Source organism: Equus quagga, chromosome 11, assembly GCF_021613505.1.
Source record: "Equus quagga isolate Etosha38 chromosome 11, UCLA_HA_Equagga_1.0, whole genome shotgun sequence".
Lineage (NCBI taxonomy): Eukaryota > Metazoa > Chordata > Mammalia > Perissodactyla > Equidae > Equus > Equus quagga.
Window position 1 is genome coordinate 114,658,996 of NC_060277.1, and position 17,094 is coordinate 114,676,089.

A 17,094-nucleotide genomic window follows, 5' to 3' on the forward strand; every position below is an offset into this window, starting at 1 on the left:
AGGAGGAAATGCCCCAGGCCGACTTGATGTGCCGGCCTGGGGAGGCACCTCCACACAGGCAGACAGCAGGTAGCTGGTCTGTCCCCTACACAGACGTCCAGGGAAGGGACCCTGCTGGGTGCTGGGGGACTAGTTAGCAGGAAGCACACCCTGGACTGCGCAGTTTAACCAAGTGGCTAATTCAAATAAGCGTGTGGCCATGGCCTGAGCAGGTGAAAATGTTCTGGTCGCCGCCACACAATTAACCCTGGCAGAGGCCCCTGCGCTCACCCCAGAACCCCGTAAATCAAGGTGTCTGTCTGGCAGATTAGAGTTCAGAAAGGGGCCAGGAGGGGAGGGAAAAACACGAGAAAAGAAGGAAAGGCTCCGTCTGTCACAGGACCAAGTCGCCCCTGACCACTCCTGTTTCGGCAGGGAACAAAATTAGTCCACGTCAGGCATGCAGGGAGGGACCACCCTCTGGAAATCATCGCGGAAAGGCATGACTCTCAACTGTTTGCGGGGCCCGGGGCTCCCCGACCCGGCAGGCCACCGGCCCGGCCTCCACCCTTCGCAGCTGTCTTCAGGCAAAGGACACGGTGTTTCCTAAAACGGAACCGAGCTCTTCATCGGGACAGTTGGCCAGCAACGCCTCTTGGCTGCAGTGAAACCAACATAAAACTTCAGAATTAGTAACTGAAAGCCCCATGCCTACTCTTCTTCCGATGGTGACACAGCCTCAGCTTGCGCAAAGACAGGAAATCGCCCTGGGTGGGTGGTGGCTCTCCCGCCAGTGAGAGCCAGGCAACAAGTGGGAGCCGGGCGGCTCTGGCCCCAACTTGTCCTGGGAGGCAAGCAGCAGTTGGGCTCAGGAGCAGCCCGCAGAGGGCGTGCCACAGCCAGTTCAAACCCCAGGGGGCTCCCAAAGGGTCCTCCCTGGTCAGCTGCTGGCTGCCCCATGTCGCTCGTCCTCAAGGTCGTCACTTCCAGTTACCGAAAACGATGACTTGCCAGCAATCCCAGGCGAAGGGAACCAGACCCAGGAAAATTCCATGTTGAGGCCTCACTCTGTGGGCGGTGGGAGCTCCCCAACTGCTTGGGCAGTCTGGGATGTCAGCGGCCTCCCTCCACACTCAGAACAGCACTGCGTGGTGACAAGGGACACACTCACCCTCCTGACGGTGAGTCAGGCCGGGAGCGCCCTGAGATAGGCCGACAGAGGGCTGCCCATCAGGTGCTCTTTTCCAGCATCCAGTGTGGGCACCAGTCACTCTGTAAGGCTGGCTCAGGGAGAAGGGGCCAGGCGGACTGGACCTGTGACTCTGTCTCTGGGGTCCAGGACGCATGGCAGTATGGGGGGTATGACATCTAGAGCCGCCCCTGTCCACTGAGATGAGGAAATCTGCACCCGAGGCTGGTTTCCACTTTGGAAGGCAGGGCCGGGGGCTAGGGCTCCTCCTTGTTGACTCCCCTCTGAGACCACCGTCCCAAGTCTGGGGGTGCACCCTGCTAGTCACTGACATCGACCCACCTCTGAGCATCTTGTGATCAATAAAGATGGAAGAAGTCATCTCTGACTGCCCAGCACCAAATTAAAGTGACTTTTAAAATTACACCTGAGTCCCACAGATGGAGTCCCTGTCAACTGGAAAACAGCCCCAAGTTCAGGAGACGCGCAGGACCCCAGGGCCATGCACTCAGAAGCAAGAGCAGCCAGCCGACATTACTTTAAAAAGCCCGGCCCTGCTTTTGGGTAACTTTCCCAATAACTGATTTCTGCCTTTCCTTCCAAGTGCCTGCCTCCACACTGTCCTGAGAAAGGATAACTTGCTAAGGGCTCATTTCTGAAACCCACTCTTCTTGACTTAGCTGGCAGGGAAACCTTGACTACCACATTCTCTCATCTTTTCGAAGATGTGGGAGTCTCAATGGCCCCTTGGACCCTAGTGTCCCGGCGGGTGGTGGCCGTGGCACCAGTCTGGCTCCCTCCTCATGGTTCTCCTGCAAACAGGCGCGTCTGCCACGGGCAGGAGGTGGAGGCGGGGGTGCTGTTCCTTGGGGGACCTACGAGGGTGGGCCGAGGTGACTCAGGGCGGGACACAGAAGGCAGCGCCCTCCCTGCCCGAGGGACCCTTCCGAATCTGGCCACGCTGGCGCAGTTATCTGGACAGCGCCAACGAGCTCACTGCCGCAGCCTCGCACACAGGCAGAGAAGCTGGACAGAAAGCACAAGCAGCGGCAGGGGGCGTGACATGCAGCATGGGGGCTGTTAAAGCCCCTGCTCCCAGGGCACGGGACAGCTGAGGCAGGACCATGCTGCTCCCAGACTAGAGAGAAGGCAGCCATGCGTGGAGCCAGTCTCCCTCACATGCACGCTGGCATCTGTCACAGTTCGGATACTTTCCCGCCTGTGTGCACGGGGCTGTGCTGGTGACAGGCAGCAGTCGAAGGAGTCCCTGGGAGAAGCACTGTGATGGAGCAGAGGGAGGGGAAGTGGCGAGCTCCCACTCCGGCCTGTGGTCACCCTCCGCGACCTGAGTGCGAATGCACGGATGCGTAGTTGCTGCCCACAGGCCCTCCTCCTTTCCATGCCACTGAAGGCCTGATCTGCTCTCCTGCCAGGCACCCAGAGGCCCAGCCTGCCCCTTCCTCTTCTCTCTCCCCAAGCAGAAGCACAGCTGTGTCGCTCCCTCTGGGGGGACGAGATGAGTCAGACAACACATGTAGGCCAAGGCTGCTCCCCAACACTGCCAATGGGGTGCAGACGCTGGGAGGAGAAAGGGGACGTGGCTGTAGTCAGAGGGAGCCGAGAGTGTTACAAAGACCGCGCGGCCCTGCCAGACCTCTAGGGCGCTATCAGACAGGAGATAAATGGCCTAATTTGCCTTTTTTTTAAATGGATAATTGCCTTGAGAGCCTCTGCAGGGCACAGCAACCTCTTCCCTCCACACCTGCTGTGCACCTCAACAGCACGTGCGTGGGCTCCGCATGCGTGGGCTCCGCACTCACAGAGCATGCCAGGCTGTGTGTGCCTGTCACATGTGTCCCCAGGAGGGCAGGACTCCCATTGGCAGTCCCAGGACCGGTGCAGGGCGCTAAGAAAGTCTGTACCATTTTGGCCTCTGTGACATCAAAGAGACCAATAAAACTATGCTCACACGCCAAGAGGCAGAAGTCGGATGGGGTGCGCACACGGCAAAGGTCCCTATGGACCCAGCTCTGCTTCAACGAGGCAACCCATCAATTACAGGGGAGGCCAGGGGTGAGAAAAATGGAGAAGGCGCTACAAACAAACGGCATGTGGTTCCGAGAGGGGCCATGTGTTTTGTTACAGCCTCGTGGAAGAAATGGAAACCAGATGTGGCCGCGGCGGGCTCCAGGTGAGCCAGCGGCCTGCGGCCCGCCTCCATGACAGGATGCAGCTGCTCCCGCCGGCCGTGGGCTGGAGGCCGCGCAGCAACATGGGGACAAGCAGCTTGGTGCTGCCTTAATGCTGAGAAATCCACTACCGGGCAGGCCTGCAGCCGGCTGAGACAGAGAACACCAGTGCCCAAGTCCACTTCTGTCCCCATAGTACACAGGGCCAAGGAACCCAGCAGGTGTCAAGAGGGGTGAGCGTATGACGTCCACCTCCCTCTTCAAGTGGATTTTTCCCGTCCAAGTTACCAAATCTGTGAAACTCGGCTTGGATGCCCAGGCAGCTTCTGGCCACTCCAACTTGTTTCTCTGCTGAACCCCACTATTCCCAGGGGCCCTCTCTGCAAGGAACCTGCAAAGGGGGAATCTTCTCGCCAGCCCTCGCCATCCTAGGAAGGCACACGAGCGCACGCCCCAATACTCCTGGCTCAGGGACCCCCAAGAAGAGAGCCCAGAGAGACTGCTCTCCGCAGGGGAGTTTGTGTGGGATGCTGACTCCAGCCGGGGTTCTCCAAGCACAGGGAGGAAAAACCGGAAGAGACGGGAACAAATCCGAGGGCCACGTGCCTCCAACTGCTGGCAGGCTCGCCGGCACCAGCAAGCACGCGGAGCACGTTCACCTCTCTTGCCAGCCGTTCGGGACCCTTCCCCTGTCAGTCACGGTAGGTGGGGAGCCAAGGCTCCTACCAGGGCAGGCACTCCTTAGCCATCACCGCCAAAGGCACCTGAAATCCACCAGCAAACGGCACTGCTTCCCCACGGGGCCTCCCCCCAGAGGCATGCTGGGCGGGCAGCGTGGCCAATCTCAATCCAAGCCAGGGGTCTCTCTGCAGGGGAGGTGAGCCAGACACTCAAGTACGCACCATTCATGTGAATGCATAAAAACCAACCAGTGTCAGGGCAGAAGCCCCCAGAATGAATGTTACCGCAGACACCACCCGAGCCTGATGCGGCCGGGCAACAAGGGGCCAGCGTGGAGGTAGCCGTCCCTGCGCCTCCCTCCCATCTCTGCCTGGGGGGGGCCAAAGGCTTCAAGAAGCCTCTTTTCTCTCAGCTCCCCAAGCACCAACCACCCCCAGACACAATGGAGTCCCTACTGTACTCTGGAAAGCCACGCTTGGAAACCATGCACCCCCGCACCCCCACGAGTGCACCCACAGGTGGGTGTCAGGGCCACAGCACAGGCGGGGCCTTCTGGGGTGGGCCTGCAGCTGCAGGAGGGAGTGTGGGCCGTCACTCTAGCAAGGGCAAGTGACAACACCGTGACACAGTAAAGCAAGCCAAGGGGGCATCACTGACTTTGTCCACATGAAACCTGGCTCGAAATTTACACCCTTAAAACGAAACAAATGTGAGCAACAGCCACAAATTTACTTACCTCTTAGTGCACTGAATGGTGGGCAGTGAGACCCAAGCCCTGCTGTCCACCATCCATTGTCTGTCCCCTGCACTCAGGTGGCCGCCCACTACTAGCCCCCTGAATGTCCCCTGCCCCCGCCCTCCATCACCCTACAGGACGGAGGCAGCTGGCAGGTGAGACAGCCTGCGTCTCATAACCCTGAGGTGATGCTGCCTGGGCAGCCATGTGTGTACCTGAGAGTCACCTACCTGGGAGCCGGGCCACCTCCACCTTCATGGCACCCTCGGCCTCTCCAAGCGGGTTGCCGGGGGCTTCCTTTGCCAAGTCCATGGGGGTCTCCTCATTCACGGACAGGGTGATGTATGTGCTGACCACCAGGATGCCCACACCGACCCACAGCACCACCTGGAGGAGGAAAAGACCCAGGAGCAAAAGAGGTCACATATTCCCCCTCCCCAACCCTTCCAAGGGCAGGTGGGAGGTGTGGGGGTATGCAGCCCCCTCTGTGAGCGCAATGGGAGGGACTAGGGGGCACAGTGCGCGCAGGCCATGATCCTATCTGCCAACCAGCGCCCCTGACCACTAGGAGATGAAGGTGCTGCACTGATTAATGTGACAGCATCATTGGCCAAACCTGCTGGAGCTGCACTGGTGATGTGGGGAGGGGCTGGCGGGGGGGTTGCACAAGGGGAGCCTGAAGGAAGCTGGGGCGTTGTGCATGAACAGAGGGGCCTGCTCGCTGGCAGAGCACAGTGACCAGGCCTGCTGGAGAGGCCAGGCCTGCTGGAGAGCCTGGTGCTGGACACGCCTGCACTCACGGCTACAGAGACTGGGCCCCTTGACAGCTTTGCCCAGAGGAGCAAGAATCTCAGGGCAACTGTCCAGCTTGAAGGTGGGCCCTTGCATGTCCCACCCCCTCCCCCAGTGGCCATGTAGATGCAAGGCCCAGACCACTGGGTGCCTGACTCCTCACAGCCCAAGTATGAACAATCTGTCCCCCAAAGTCACCTAGCAGGCCCAGACAGGGACACAGCCGTGGAGGAGGCGGCTCCTTGCCTGCTTTAGCTGGGGGTGTCCACTGGTGCTGCCCAGTAAGCTGCACTGGAGGCATGCCTGAGAGTCAAGGGGCCTCGTCCCCGTCCCTCCTTTGAGGGACCCCACAGCTGATCCTAAATGCTGCCCTCAGTAATTCAGTACAACAACTCCACATTATATAACTGTCTCCCCCTGCAGCTCCTGCTATTTTAAGACGTGCACATGCTGGACCAGTGCTCTCTGTGCCATTCATGCCACCACAGCAGTGGATGCTGCTATTTCTGCCCTGCCCGGGCCCAGCCCACCCGGCTCTCCCCAGGGGGCAGTAACTCCTGGTTCTGCAGAGTTCTGCAGGAGAGGAGCCCGTGAGGCGGCCTGCCGGAGAGCCAGGGAGACCCCGCCACCCTCCTCCGCCCGGGCTCAGAGCCAGAACTCAGAACCCTTTTCTGAAAGGCATGTTGACTCTAAAAATATCAGATCAAAGGAACCAGTGAGACTTTCCTGGGTCCAACACAATTAGAGAAGAGAGATTTCCACAGGAAGAAAGGACCCGTACTCCTGAAGGGGATGCTGACAGCTAGGAAAAAACCTCAGGGAAAAAGTCCATTTTCTTCACTGCCACTCCAGGAACACTGAGCTGGGTCAGTGCTCATGGACACAAAGTGCTAGCCATGCTCCTGGGGTCAGCCATGGTGCAGGAGGCCTGGCCATGGTGTCGCAAGGGGCCCTCTGGTAGTGACCCCTAGCCAGCACAGTCAGGTGCCGGCGGCCGCCTGAGGTGCGTGCAGGGATGCAGTGGGATTTGTGCCTCTGGTCGGAACAGCATCTGCAGACTCCACAATACACAGCTCAGGGCAGAGCTTCTGAGCCCCGCCCTTCGCCCCAATTATTTTCTTAAAAGTGTGTGGCTGCTCAGCTTCAGCTGTGTGCCCACAGATCAGCATATCACATCTTCTTACCATGAAGGGAAAATTTGTGGAGCAATGATGGTGTCCGAATATGACCAAAGTAGTTTTAAAAAATTAAGAAAGAAAGAAACTTTAAATCTCTCTCATTTCATATTTTTCCAGGCAATGGCAGAAATGACGCCTCTGAGAAATAACAACAAAAAATTCACGTCCCAACTTGGACTCCTGCAGCCCTGAGAGGGTAATCGCCACACCTGAGCGAGAGCCCTGAAATACTGAAATGGGAAAAAGAGCGACTCCACCCAGTACCACCAGCCAGTCGGGAGGAAGACAGTTCCAGAATGACACTGAGGACAGCACTTGGGGGGAATTCTGTGAGCCTGGGGTTCCCCAGGCCCCGGGGCAGCAACAAAACCCCATTCACCTCCAGGCCTTGGTTTGAGCCGTGCTAAAATGGTCTTGACACAAAGATGAAGACATTTTACTGGTCACTGTATGTCAGGTATTTTTACGAGGACATCAATGAACATTTCCATGGGAGACTGACAAGCCAAAGGCAACATTTCATCCAAGACTTCGAAACATTTATTTCAACATGCAACTTCCTGGGCTTAATGAAAAAAATCAAATGCAAAATAAAAAACATTAACTCTGTCAATGCTGAGAGATAGCAAGCTTCCTGAGAAAGATCAAGAAAACATCAGCTTAAGGTCGATTTAAGAAGAAGGGCCTGCATGGAGCCAGGAGTTCCAGAAAATGAACCCAGCTCCATGTGGCACTGCACATACCTGCCACTGCCACCTGCCTGAGACATCCCATGTCCCCACTTGCAGAGCATGTCCTTCGGCTCCCCAATCTGGTGGCAGTCCCCACCCTCTCTCTTTGCCAAGACCCCACTCGTCTCCTGACACACCTGGCTTGCAAGCCACCCCTGGGCTGTGCGGGGCACTTGCCAGCTGACCACTGTCCATAGCGTGAGCAGCCTGCTGGCCCAGCCAGAGCCTTTGTCATGGGTCACATATCCCAGCTCTCCAATCTCACCCTTTCCTTTGAAGAAACACCACGGGCCCATGAAAACGCCCAGGCAGAGAAGCCAGAGACGCCCAGCTTGAGGGGAACCATGGCATTAACGCCACAGGCATCAGTGAGGACACGTGGGGTTGTGCCTGACACGGAGCGAGTCTCAGTCCCCAGGGTGAAGCTCATGCAGTGACCAGACTGCAGTCTGCAGGTGGCACGTGCTGGAAGGCAAGAGTCAGCCAGAGCCAGGCGGGAACAGGCCCACGTGGCAGCATGTGGCGCCCCAGGGGGGCCGGGCATGTGGAAAGGGCACAGGTGTCGCCCAAGTCCCCTGAGGCACTGACTGCAGACCTGTCCCACAGACACAAGGCTTCTATGAGGCCCCAGGATGAGTGAGCGGCCAGAGCTCCTGGGTTCCTGCTTGGCCACTGAGATTGGGAAGCTGACTGCTGAACGTAGGCAAAGAGGAGTGGTTGCTGGTTCTCCCAAAGTCCCCAGTGAGGAGAGACACAGCCCCTGTACGGGTCGGCAGTGGTGGATGGACCAGGAACTCAGGTGGAGCCAGTGTGGGGAGCAGGGGCTGCCACGGCCCTGTCGGGTCCCCCTCTGGGGCCCGAGCCTGGCCCCTCAGCACGCACCTTCCGGGTACAACTTTCTGCGAGTCCAGAGGGCTGCTCCGACCCGGCAAAAGGGAGATAAACGTGCCCCATGTGCCGGACATCCGCCTTCACGGAGCTCTGCTGACGCTGAGTCCTCCCAGCCCAGGCAGGGCCAGCCAGGAGGAGACGTGCAAATACACCCTGACATCTTAGCCCAGGCTTGGAAAACCAGGGGCTCGGCCTGGGGCCCACGCACAACCTGGCATCCCAGAGTACCCCTGAACAGTGACCCATAGCCTCCATCTCTGCTCAGGGTCCCCAACTCAAGAGCAGAGAGAAGCAGCCAGGGGTGAGGAGCACACGTTCGCTGTCCCTCCTGACACCTACAGGTGTCTGCAGACCAGCAGGCTCACGTGCTGCAGCTCAGTACCGAGACAGGTCAGCCTGTAGGCAGGGCTACTGCCCTGCAGCCACACGCCCCAATTACGGTCTCCAGGCCGGCGTGGTCAGTGTCAGGCAGGCACCCAGCCAGCACGTGGACTCCAGCTGAGGGTCTTGGGGGTCATGCTCTGCTTCAGATCAGATGGCCGACCCGTGGGGGCTCATTTCTCTGCGAGTCGCGGTGCACGTTTACTTACTGACATCTTCTCAGGAGCAAAGGGGGCAATCTTCTTGGTAGCCTGTCAGAACCTCCTGCTCCCTCTGCTGGCTTCCAGGCAACAGCGCATCAATTCCAGAAGCATCAATTCCAGACAATGGAACCCAAGCTCCTCTGTGTCAGTCAGGACTAGAGAGACCCTCTGATTTCTCCAATTTTCAAGTTACAGGGTGAACCACACAATGGCGGATAAGGGCCAACTGTGTTCTCACAGTTCCAGCATATTCTTCTGAGGACGTTTCCCAGAAGGTCCATGCCCCCCACCTTTCTTGGCTCCTCTGGAGGTCTGTGGGCGGGAACAGACCCCGCAGCGCCCAGGAGAGCTCAGGCAAGCTGGGCGAGCCAACTCGGCCTCACGCCAGGTCTGTGCCTTCCTCAGGAGCGGCAGCCAGAGCTCCCAGGATGGGGCGGGGGGAGAACGGGGGACAGGTGCCCTGCCACATCCCAAGCAGATACCCTCAGGCCCCAGGCCTGGCATGCCAAACTCCTGCCACATTTCTGAGTGTGTTCCTCAGAAGACTCGTCTTTGGAAATAAAACACGGCAGCACGTACCAACACTACACCACGGTCTATGGTCCAGAACTGACTCACAATGTAGCTCACCAGGACACTGACTCAGAGGGAGAAGCTTTAGCATCTTCTCCACACAGGCTCAAAAAGTAGTTAATAAAATTCAACAAGCTCTGTAGATTTTAAAAACCACAGTAAAACTGGCAGAGAGTGCTTCCTTAACACGATTCCGCGTGTGTTTATGTCTACGTACACACCAAGGCGTGAGAAAAAGCCAGCATTAAACAGTTAAACACTAGAAGCTGTCCCAATTGAGGCAGGAAGATGACGAGCTGGGCCCTCACATCACCAACGCCACGGCCAGGGCTGCGAGACAACACACAGACGAGAGAAAGAAAAGTCGTAACAAAGGAAAAGAAGAGTGAAATTATCAAGAGATTCTGTGACAGTCCAGTAAGGTAAATGGGTAAAAAGTTAATATATGAAAATCTGTAGCCTTCCTATATACAAACAACAAGCAGTTAGACAAACCAGTGGAAGAAGGGATCCCCGTCTCCCAGACATGGTACAGGAGGTGTGCGGTGTCTGCGAGGCGGAGACAGAGAAGACGGCCCAAGAGGGGATGAGACTGAGCACACGCCCGTTCGTGCACAGGGAGACTCACGAGCACAGACTGCAGGCGAGCCAGATACAGAAGATTCTCTCTAAATTAACCCACAGCGCCAATGACCTCCACTTAGACCAAAAAGCAAACAGCTGGACTTGTTTTTGTTTAGAGTTAGATTGGCTGATTCATACGTTCATATTAAAAATAAACAAGCAAGAGTATCCAGAAATGTTATTAATAAAGGTGAAGAAGAGGGATTAGAATTAAAGTGTTTCAGAGCAGGCGGCACTACCTCAAGACCGGGTAATTAAAACAGTGTGGAAGGCCACGTGACTAGACAGGCCAGCTGGCGAATTAAAACATAAGACCCAAACTAGGCCTAAATATGTACAAGAATTTACTATATGAAAGCAGTAACATTCCTATCAGTGATGGATTAATAGTGTTCTGACAACCAGGGAACCATTTGGAAAAAACTTAGGATGCCAACTCTGTTTCTTTCATCCAAATAAAATACAGGTGGATCAAAGATTTAAATGAAAAAATGAAGTCATGAAAGTACAAGAAGAACTGAGGGAAAATTTTTTTTAAGTAATACTGGAGTGGGAGGGTCTTTCTAACTATGACTTTTTCCCCCCTAAAAAGAATCTGATGGACTAAAACACTGGGACTTGACAAACTGGGAAAAATATTTGCAATTCGGCAGGCAATGGGTTAATTTCCTCATATTCTAAGGGGTTCCTAAAACTCACTAAAATCACCTCACTGAAGACAATGCTGAACCACTTTGGCAGCTGAGACTTGAGGGGCGAGGCCCCAGAGAACAGAGAGAAGCACTGAGGTGCCTCTAGGTCAGGCTTCCCGATCAGTGGTGCTGAGCACAGGGGATAACAGAGCAGCAGCCCAGAGCTGGCACACATGCGTAGGGCTGGGCACCAGGAATTGAGAGTGAGGGCTCCCCAGCAGCCAGGACTTGAGGGGCTATGATCTTGGAGAAGAGGAAACTCAGAGAAAAATGCCCACGTTCTGTGTGCAATTCTCCCCAAAGCACGTGCCAGCTGCCAGCTGTGCAGAGTGTCCCACAGAGAGCAGATGCCAGGAAGATGAAACCGAAGCAGGGCACTAGGCAATCTGAGGGTGATGGTGTTTAGTTAGACCCGGGAAGGGCCATACCCTAGGAGTGAGAGCAGACCAGAAACAGGTTCGCCTCAGCTGGACACAGGCCTTCTGCCTGCCTTCCGTCGGCTGGATGGAAGACAACATCACCCAGAACCCCTCCAATTTCTCAAACATAATGTCCACAAACTACCAAGCATGCCAGGAGACGGGACCAAGGGACAGAAAACCAAGAAGCCACAAGGATCGGTATAAATAAATATTGACTATCTGAAACAATAATGTCTTGGGGCTGACCCCGCGGCTGAGTGGTTAAGTTCACACACTCCACTTCGGCGGCCCAGGGTTTCACCGGTTCAGATCCTGGGTGCGGACACAGCACCACTCATCAGGCCACGCTGAGGCAGCATCCCACATAGCACAACCAGAGGGACCTACACCTAGAATATACAACTATGTACTGGGGGGCTTGGAGGAAGAGAAGAAAAGGAAAGAAAAAGAAGACTGGCAACAGATGTTAGCTCAGGTGCCGATCTTTAAAAAGAATAAAAAATAATACTGTCTTGCAGGGATTAAAGTATATGTAAAATTAAAACACATAAAAACAACAGCACCAAAAGCCAGAGGAGGATAAATGGAGTTAAAATATCACAGGATACTTGCCTTATCTGGGAAGTGGTAATAAAAACTAATTTACAGTCAACTCTAATAAGTGAAGGATTCATATCAAACTGCTTTGCATAACCACTAGAAGAATAGAAAAATACAATGTCAGCTAATAAAGGAATAAAGAAGAAATACTTAAAATGCTCGATGTATACAAAAGCCAGCAAGAAAAAAAAAAAGAACAGATGGGACAAAAAAACCAAAGAGTAAGATGGAAGCGTTAATCCCCCCAAAATCAGCAATTACATTAAACTGTAAATAATCTTAAATACTCCTGTTAAAAGCTTGAATAAAAACAAAACAAAAACCAACTATATGCTATTATGCTGAGACACATCTTAAATATAAAGGCATAGAGAGATCAAAAGAGAAAGGATGGAAAAAACTATATTGTGCAAATATAAACCCAAAACAAAGCTAGGTTAGCTACATTATATCACACAAGGCTGACTTTAAGGAGAGAAGCATTTCCAAAGATTAAAAGGGGGCATTTCACAAGAAAAAGGGTCAGTTTAACAAGATATAACAATCTTAAATCTGTATGCTCCTAATAACATAGCCTCAAAATAAAAAGCAAAACTTGATAGACGAGATGAACAAATCTACAATTACAGTGGAAATTATCATTCCTTTCTCATAATGATAAACGAAAAGATTAAAAAGTCAGTAAAAATATGTAAAACCTGAAAATCACAGTTAGTAAACTTGACCTAACCATACATAGGACACTGCATTCAACAACTGCAGACCACAAAGCCCACTGAACATCCTCAGAGTAGGTGATGTGCTGGGCCACAAAGCCCATCTCAACCAACGTTCAAGGACTGAAATTCTTCCGTGTGTGTTCTCCAGCCACAGGAGGATTATGCTTGAAATCAGAGATTACTAGGAAATCCCCAAAAGTTTGAAAATCTATAAAAGCCATAAAAAAAAGAAAAAACAACAATGGAAATTAGAAAATGTTGTAAATTGAATGATGATGCCAATTCTGCGATCTATAGTTCGGTGCAACCCCAATCGAAAGCCAACAGGCTGCTCTGGGGGAAGTGACGAGCTGATTCTAGTTTAGTTGGAAATGCAAAGGGCCAACACTGGGAAAGACCATCCTGAAGAAGAGTAATGTTGCAGGACTTGTACTGCCTGACCAGACTCCTCAGAAAGCCACAGCCAGCAAAACAGGGCAGCGCCAGTACAAGAGAGAGACCGACAGACCAGTGACAGAAGAGTCCCCCATCCACAGGTGACTGATGACAGTGGAGCTGCTGCAGTGCCACGGGGAGAGGAGGGTGCTGAGCAACTAGACAGCCATATAGAGAACACGAGCCTCACCCCTACCTCACACCATCAAGTCCAGATGGAGCAATGATCTAAATGTGACGGGTAAAATAAAAAGCCTCTACACTGTAACAGGAAATTATCTTCAGGACCAATGGGATAAGCAAAAATTTCTTAAATAGTACATAAAAAGCACCCAGCAAAAGAAAAAGATCAATAAACTGAACCACACTCCAATTAAGAACATCTGTTAATCAAAAGGTGTCATTAAGAAAGTGAAAAAGGAGGCCAGCATCGTGACCGAGTGGTTAAGTTTGTGCGCTCTGCTTCGGTGGCCCGGGGTTTTGCCCATTTGGATCCTGGGTGCGGACATGGCACTGCTCATCAAGCCATGTTGAGGCGGCATCCCGCATTCCACAGCTGGGAGGACCCACAACTGAAAAAAATATACGCAACTATGTACCAGAGGGCTTTGGGGAGAAAAGGAAAAATAAAATATTTAAAAAGAAAAAGAAAGTGAAAAGGAAGCCAAAAGTGAGAAAAAATATTTGCAATATATATTTCTGAAAAAAGACATCTAGAATCTTTTAAAATCTTCCGCAAATCAATAAGAAAAAGAAAGACAAAGCAATAGATAAAAAGTGGGCACGACTTGAAGGCCTTCACCAAGGGAGACCCCCACACAGCTATCAGCCCATGCAAAGGTATTCAGCATCATCAGTCACCTGGGAATCACAAACTAAAACTCAAGTGAGGTACCGCTACACACCTGGCGGAAGGGCTAGGATTTGGAGAAGGGGCAGCAGATGTGAAAGCAACTGGAATTCTAATATGGTCCTGAGGACCACTTTGGAAAACTAGGAAAAGTTTGGCAAAATCTACAAAGCTGGATGGACATAAGCTGGAATCCAGCAATGCCCACCTCAGTGAATAATTGACCAAGCACACACATGCGCAGAGAGGTGTGGGGAGCAGCCCACGCAGGACGCTACCTGCTCTGCGTGAACTGTGGTAGAACCGTGCAATGGAAGATCACACAGCAAGGAGAAGGCACAGACCACCTGCCCCACAGTAACAGGTGTGGTTATGGGGTAAGGAGGCCAGAAACATGCCAATACATAAGACTCCCTTCATGCCCACTCAAAGGACAGGCAAAATTATCCCAAAATGTCAGAAGGTGGATGAGCAGCAATCTTTGGGGAGGAAAGCCTGCAAGGTGCCCCAGAGAAGCTTCGGGTGCTGGAATGTTCTATATCTGCCCTGGACGGTGGTTCCGAGGTTGGGTTCACTTAGCAAACACCTACCAATCTGTACAGGAGAATTATGTGTATATTTGCTGAATGTATACCATACTGCTGAGAAATTTACCAAAATATATCAATAAGCAAAAGCTCAACAAGTCCATAAAAGCTGAGCACGGGGAATGGAGACTTCCCAGGAAAAGAAATGCAGGGGCTTCTACACACCTGAAGAGACGCTCACTGTTGCTCCTGGGAAGCCAAGATGGCCCCCTTTGTCTGATGAAGGGAAAGAGGCTGGTGCTAAGCTGTGGAGCGACAGCGGCTGATCTTGACACAGCCACCTGGCAAAAGCCAGGCAGTTACGCATGCTCACACCCTTTGTTTTGAAGTCTTTAAAAGCTTCCTAGGATACGTTCTCAAAGATATTGGAATGCTCGTGTGCACAGATGTTCGTCGTTGTTCTGTCTGTAACAGCAAGAGACTGGAGAGGCAACTCCACCAGAGACAGCCCCTCATGAGGTAACAGGGGTGGCCTCAAGCGGGAATGGTGATGGGAAGCAGCGAGAGGTGTGAGCCCACAAACGGACAATCCAGCCACCACACAGACACACATACAGAGAAAAGCTGTTCAGAGAAGTTGCTGCGACACACACACCAAGCCCCCTGGGAACCACCCTACAAAAGTGGTGGTGGCTCCGGGTGGCCCTGTGGTGCAAAGACTGCTGACCTTGGCTTACCCCATGTTTCCCAGACTCACGGGACCAAGTGCCTTTGTCCTAAGAAACTCCTAACTGGTTCACGGACTACGCGACTGAGAACCCGCCTCCTCTTCTCCCCGCCCCAGATCAGTCCCGGGCGGGCGGGGCAGAGAGGCTGTGAGCAGCACTCACCTGGGAGGAAAGGGCGTTCTTGTGGATTTTCTTATAGATCAGAGCCGGGCAGATGAAGCAGATGAGGCTTCCCATCGTCGCGCCCGTGAGGCCCAGGATCGTCTCCACTGGGGACAAGAAGCAACAGGAAGGGCTAAGCGCCAGCAGGTGAACCAGCCTTGCCACCAAGGCTTCTCTGGGCCCACCTCTGGGACACTAGCAAGGAGCAGAGGCACACCCTTCTGTGCCCACAAGGACACTTAGGGGCATCCCATCTGTCACCACGGACAGAGCACAGTGTGGGGTCTGGGAACCTGGGGCTGCTCCTTTCCCACTATGGAGTCTCGGGCAAGTTCCCTCCTCTCTGTGCCTCAGTTTCCTTGCCAGTGAAATGGGGCTAACTGCTCCTGCCCTTGGTTGTGTGAGCCTAAGTGAGGCAGTAGGAGCCAGCCTCTTCCCGTGGAGCCCAGCACAAAGAGAGCTCAACCCTGCTCTGATTCTTCATATGGCCTCTGGGCATCTGGGTGCCCAGCAGGGGCTTTTCAGATGGCTATTTTTTTTTTTGGTGAGAAAGATTTGCCCTGAGCTAACATCTGTTGCCAATCTTCCTATGTGGGACGCCTCCACAGCACGGATGATGAGTGGAGTAGGTCCATGCCCGGGAACTGAACTTGCGAACCTGGGTCACCCAAGTGGAGTGTGCGGAACTTTAACCACTCAGCCAGGGGGCCAGGCCCTGGATGGCTTGTCTTAAATCACCCCACCTGCTGCTCTGCGAGCGACTGGCAGGACCTGTGCTAGGACAGACGTGGCAGCCAGGAGCCTGAAGGGTGGGGCCTCTGGGTTGTCACCTGGGGAGGGCACACGCAGGTTCCACTCAATATCTGATGACAATGAGCTCTGTCTGTCTGCTGGCAGTAGGACAAGTCTTGCTCAGGGCCTTCACTTTTTCCCTGGATGACACTCAGCAAAGTCAGGGGTCGACAGCAAGGAAGGAGTTGCTTTACGAACTCTAATGTCACAAGTCAGCCTGCGTCCCTGCACTGGAGTCTCTGACCAGGCGTCAAGTGCTGAGGTTTCACGCGTGTTTGTGGTTCTCTTGAGCTGCTACGTTTTGTCCTATGCCATTCTCAGGGCGCCAAAAAAAAAATCACCTGAGAGTCTCTAGACTTTCTCAGGAGACCAGAGGGGATGGCAGTAAGATTCCGGGTGACCTTGTTGAACAGCAAGACTCGAGGCAGATGCCCCTGGGGCCCCACGTGTAACAGCCAGGATGGAGAGGAACACAGAGCAGAAGAGCCAGCAGGAAACCAGGCTCTGGAGCAGCCCTCCCACTTACCATTTGGGATCAGGATTCCACCAACCATGGTTCCAAACACAATCGAGAGAGTGAGCGCTTTAAACCGCAGAGGGGGCATGTAGCCGCCAGCGGCAAAGGTCCCGTCTTTTTGCTACGTGAGAAAAAAAAAAATCGTTTTGAAATGACTGACTTCTTCTACTACTCTATTGGAAGCAGGCCCTTAAAGGGCTCTTCCAACAGCCCAGGCAGGTGTGGCTGCAAGGCCGGGAGGGGAGCGCTCCCAGGGCAATCAGATTTGGCTGAGCAACTTTAATGTGAACCCGCAACCCGAACCCGCCAGAGTCCAGGAAGGCATAGGCTGCTCCTCGCTCAGATATGGGATGTCAATTTTATCATCTCGTTTAGGAAAGTTAGTATCAAGTCCTTCCGTTTTCCTTTTAGAGCAAGGCCATGAGAGACTTGAAAAGTGCATGTAGTACAGAAAACAGAACACAGACCCAGCTCCATAGTGACATCCCTGCGGGTTTCAGAGT

At 53.5% G+C, this 17,094-nt stretch overlaps 1 protein-coding gene across 4 annotated transcripts in view; it reads right to left on the reverse strand.

Annotated features, from left to right (window-relative positions):
- Window positions 1–17,094, reverse strand: part of SLC38A10 (solute carrier family 38 member 10) — a 42,067-nt gene that overhangs the window by 8,111 nt on the left and 16,862 nt on the right. For all 4 annotated transcript variants that reach the window (XM_046675361.1, XM_046675360.1, XM_046675359.1 and 1 more), the window contains 3 exons: window positions 16,601–16,712; window positions 15,283–15,389; window positions 5,005–5,161 (listed from right to left, as the gene is read on the reverse strand). In XM_046675361.1, the coding sequence (XP_046531317.1) occupies window positions 5,005–5,161; window positions 15,283–15,389; window positions 16,601–16,712 (376 nt within the window). The remainder of the gene's footprint in view (window positions 1–5,004; window positions 5,162–15,282; window positions 15,390–16,600; window positions 16,713–17,094) is intronic.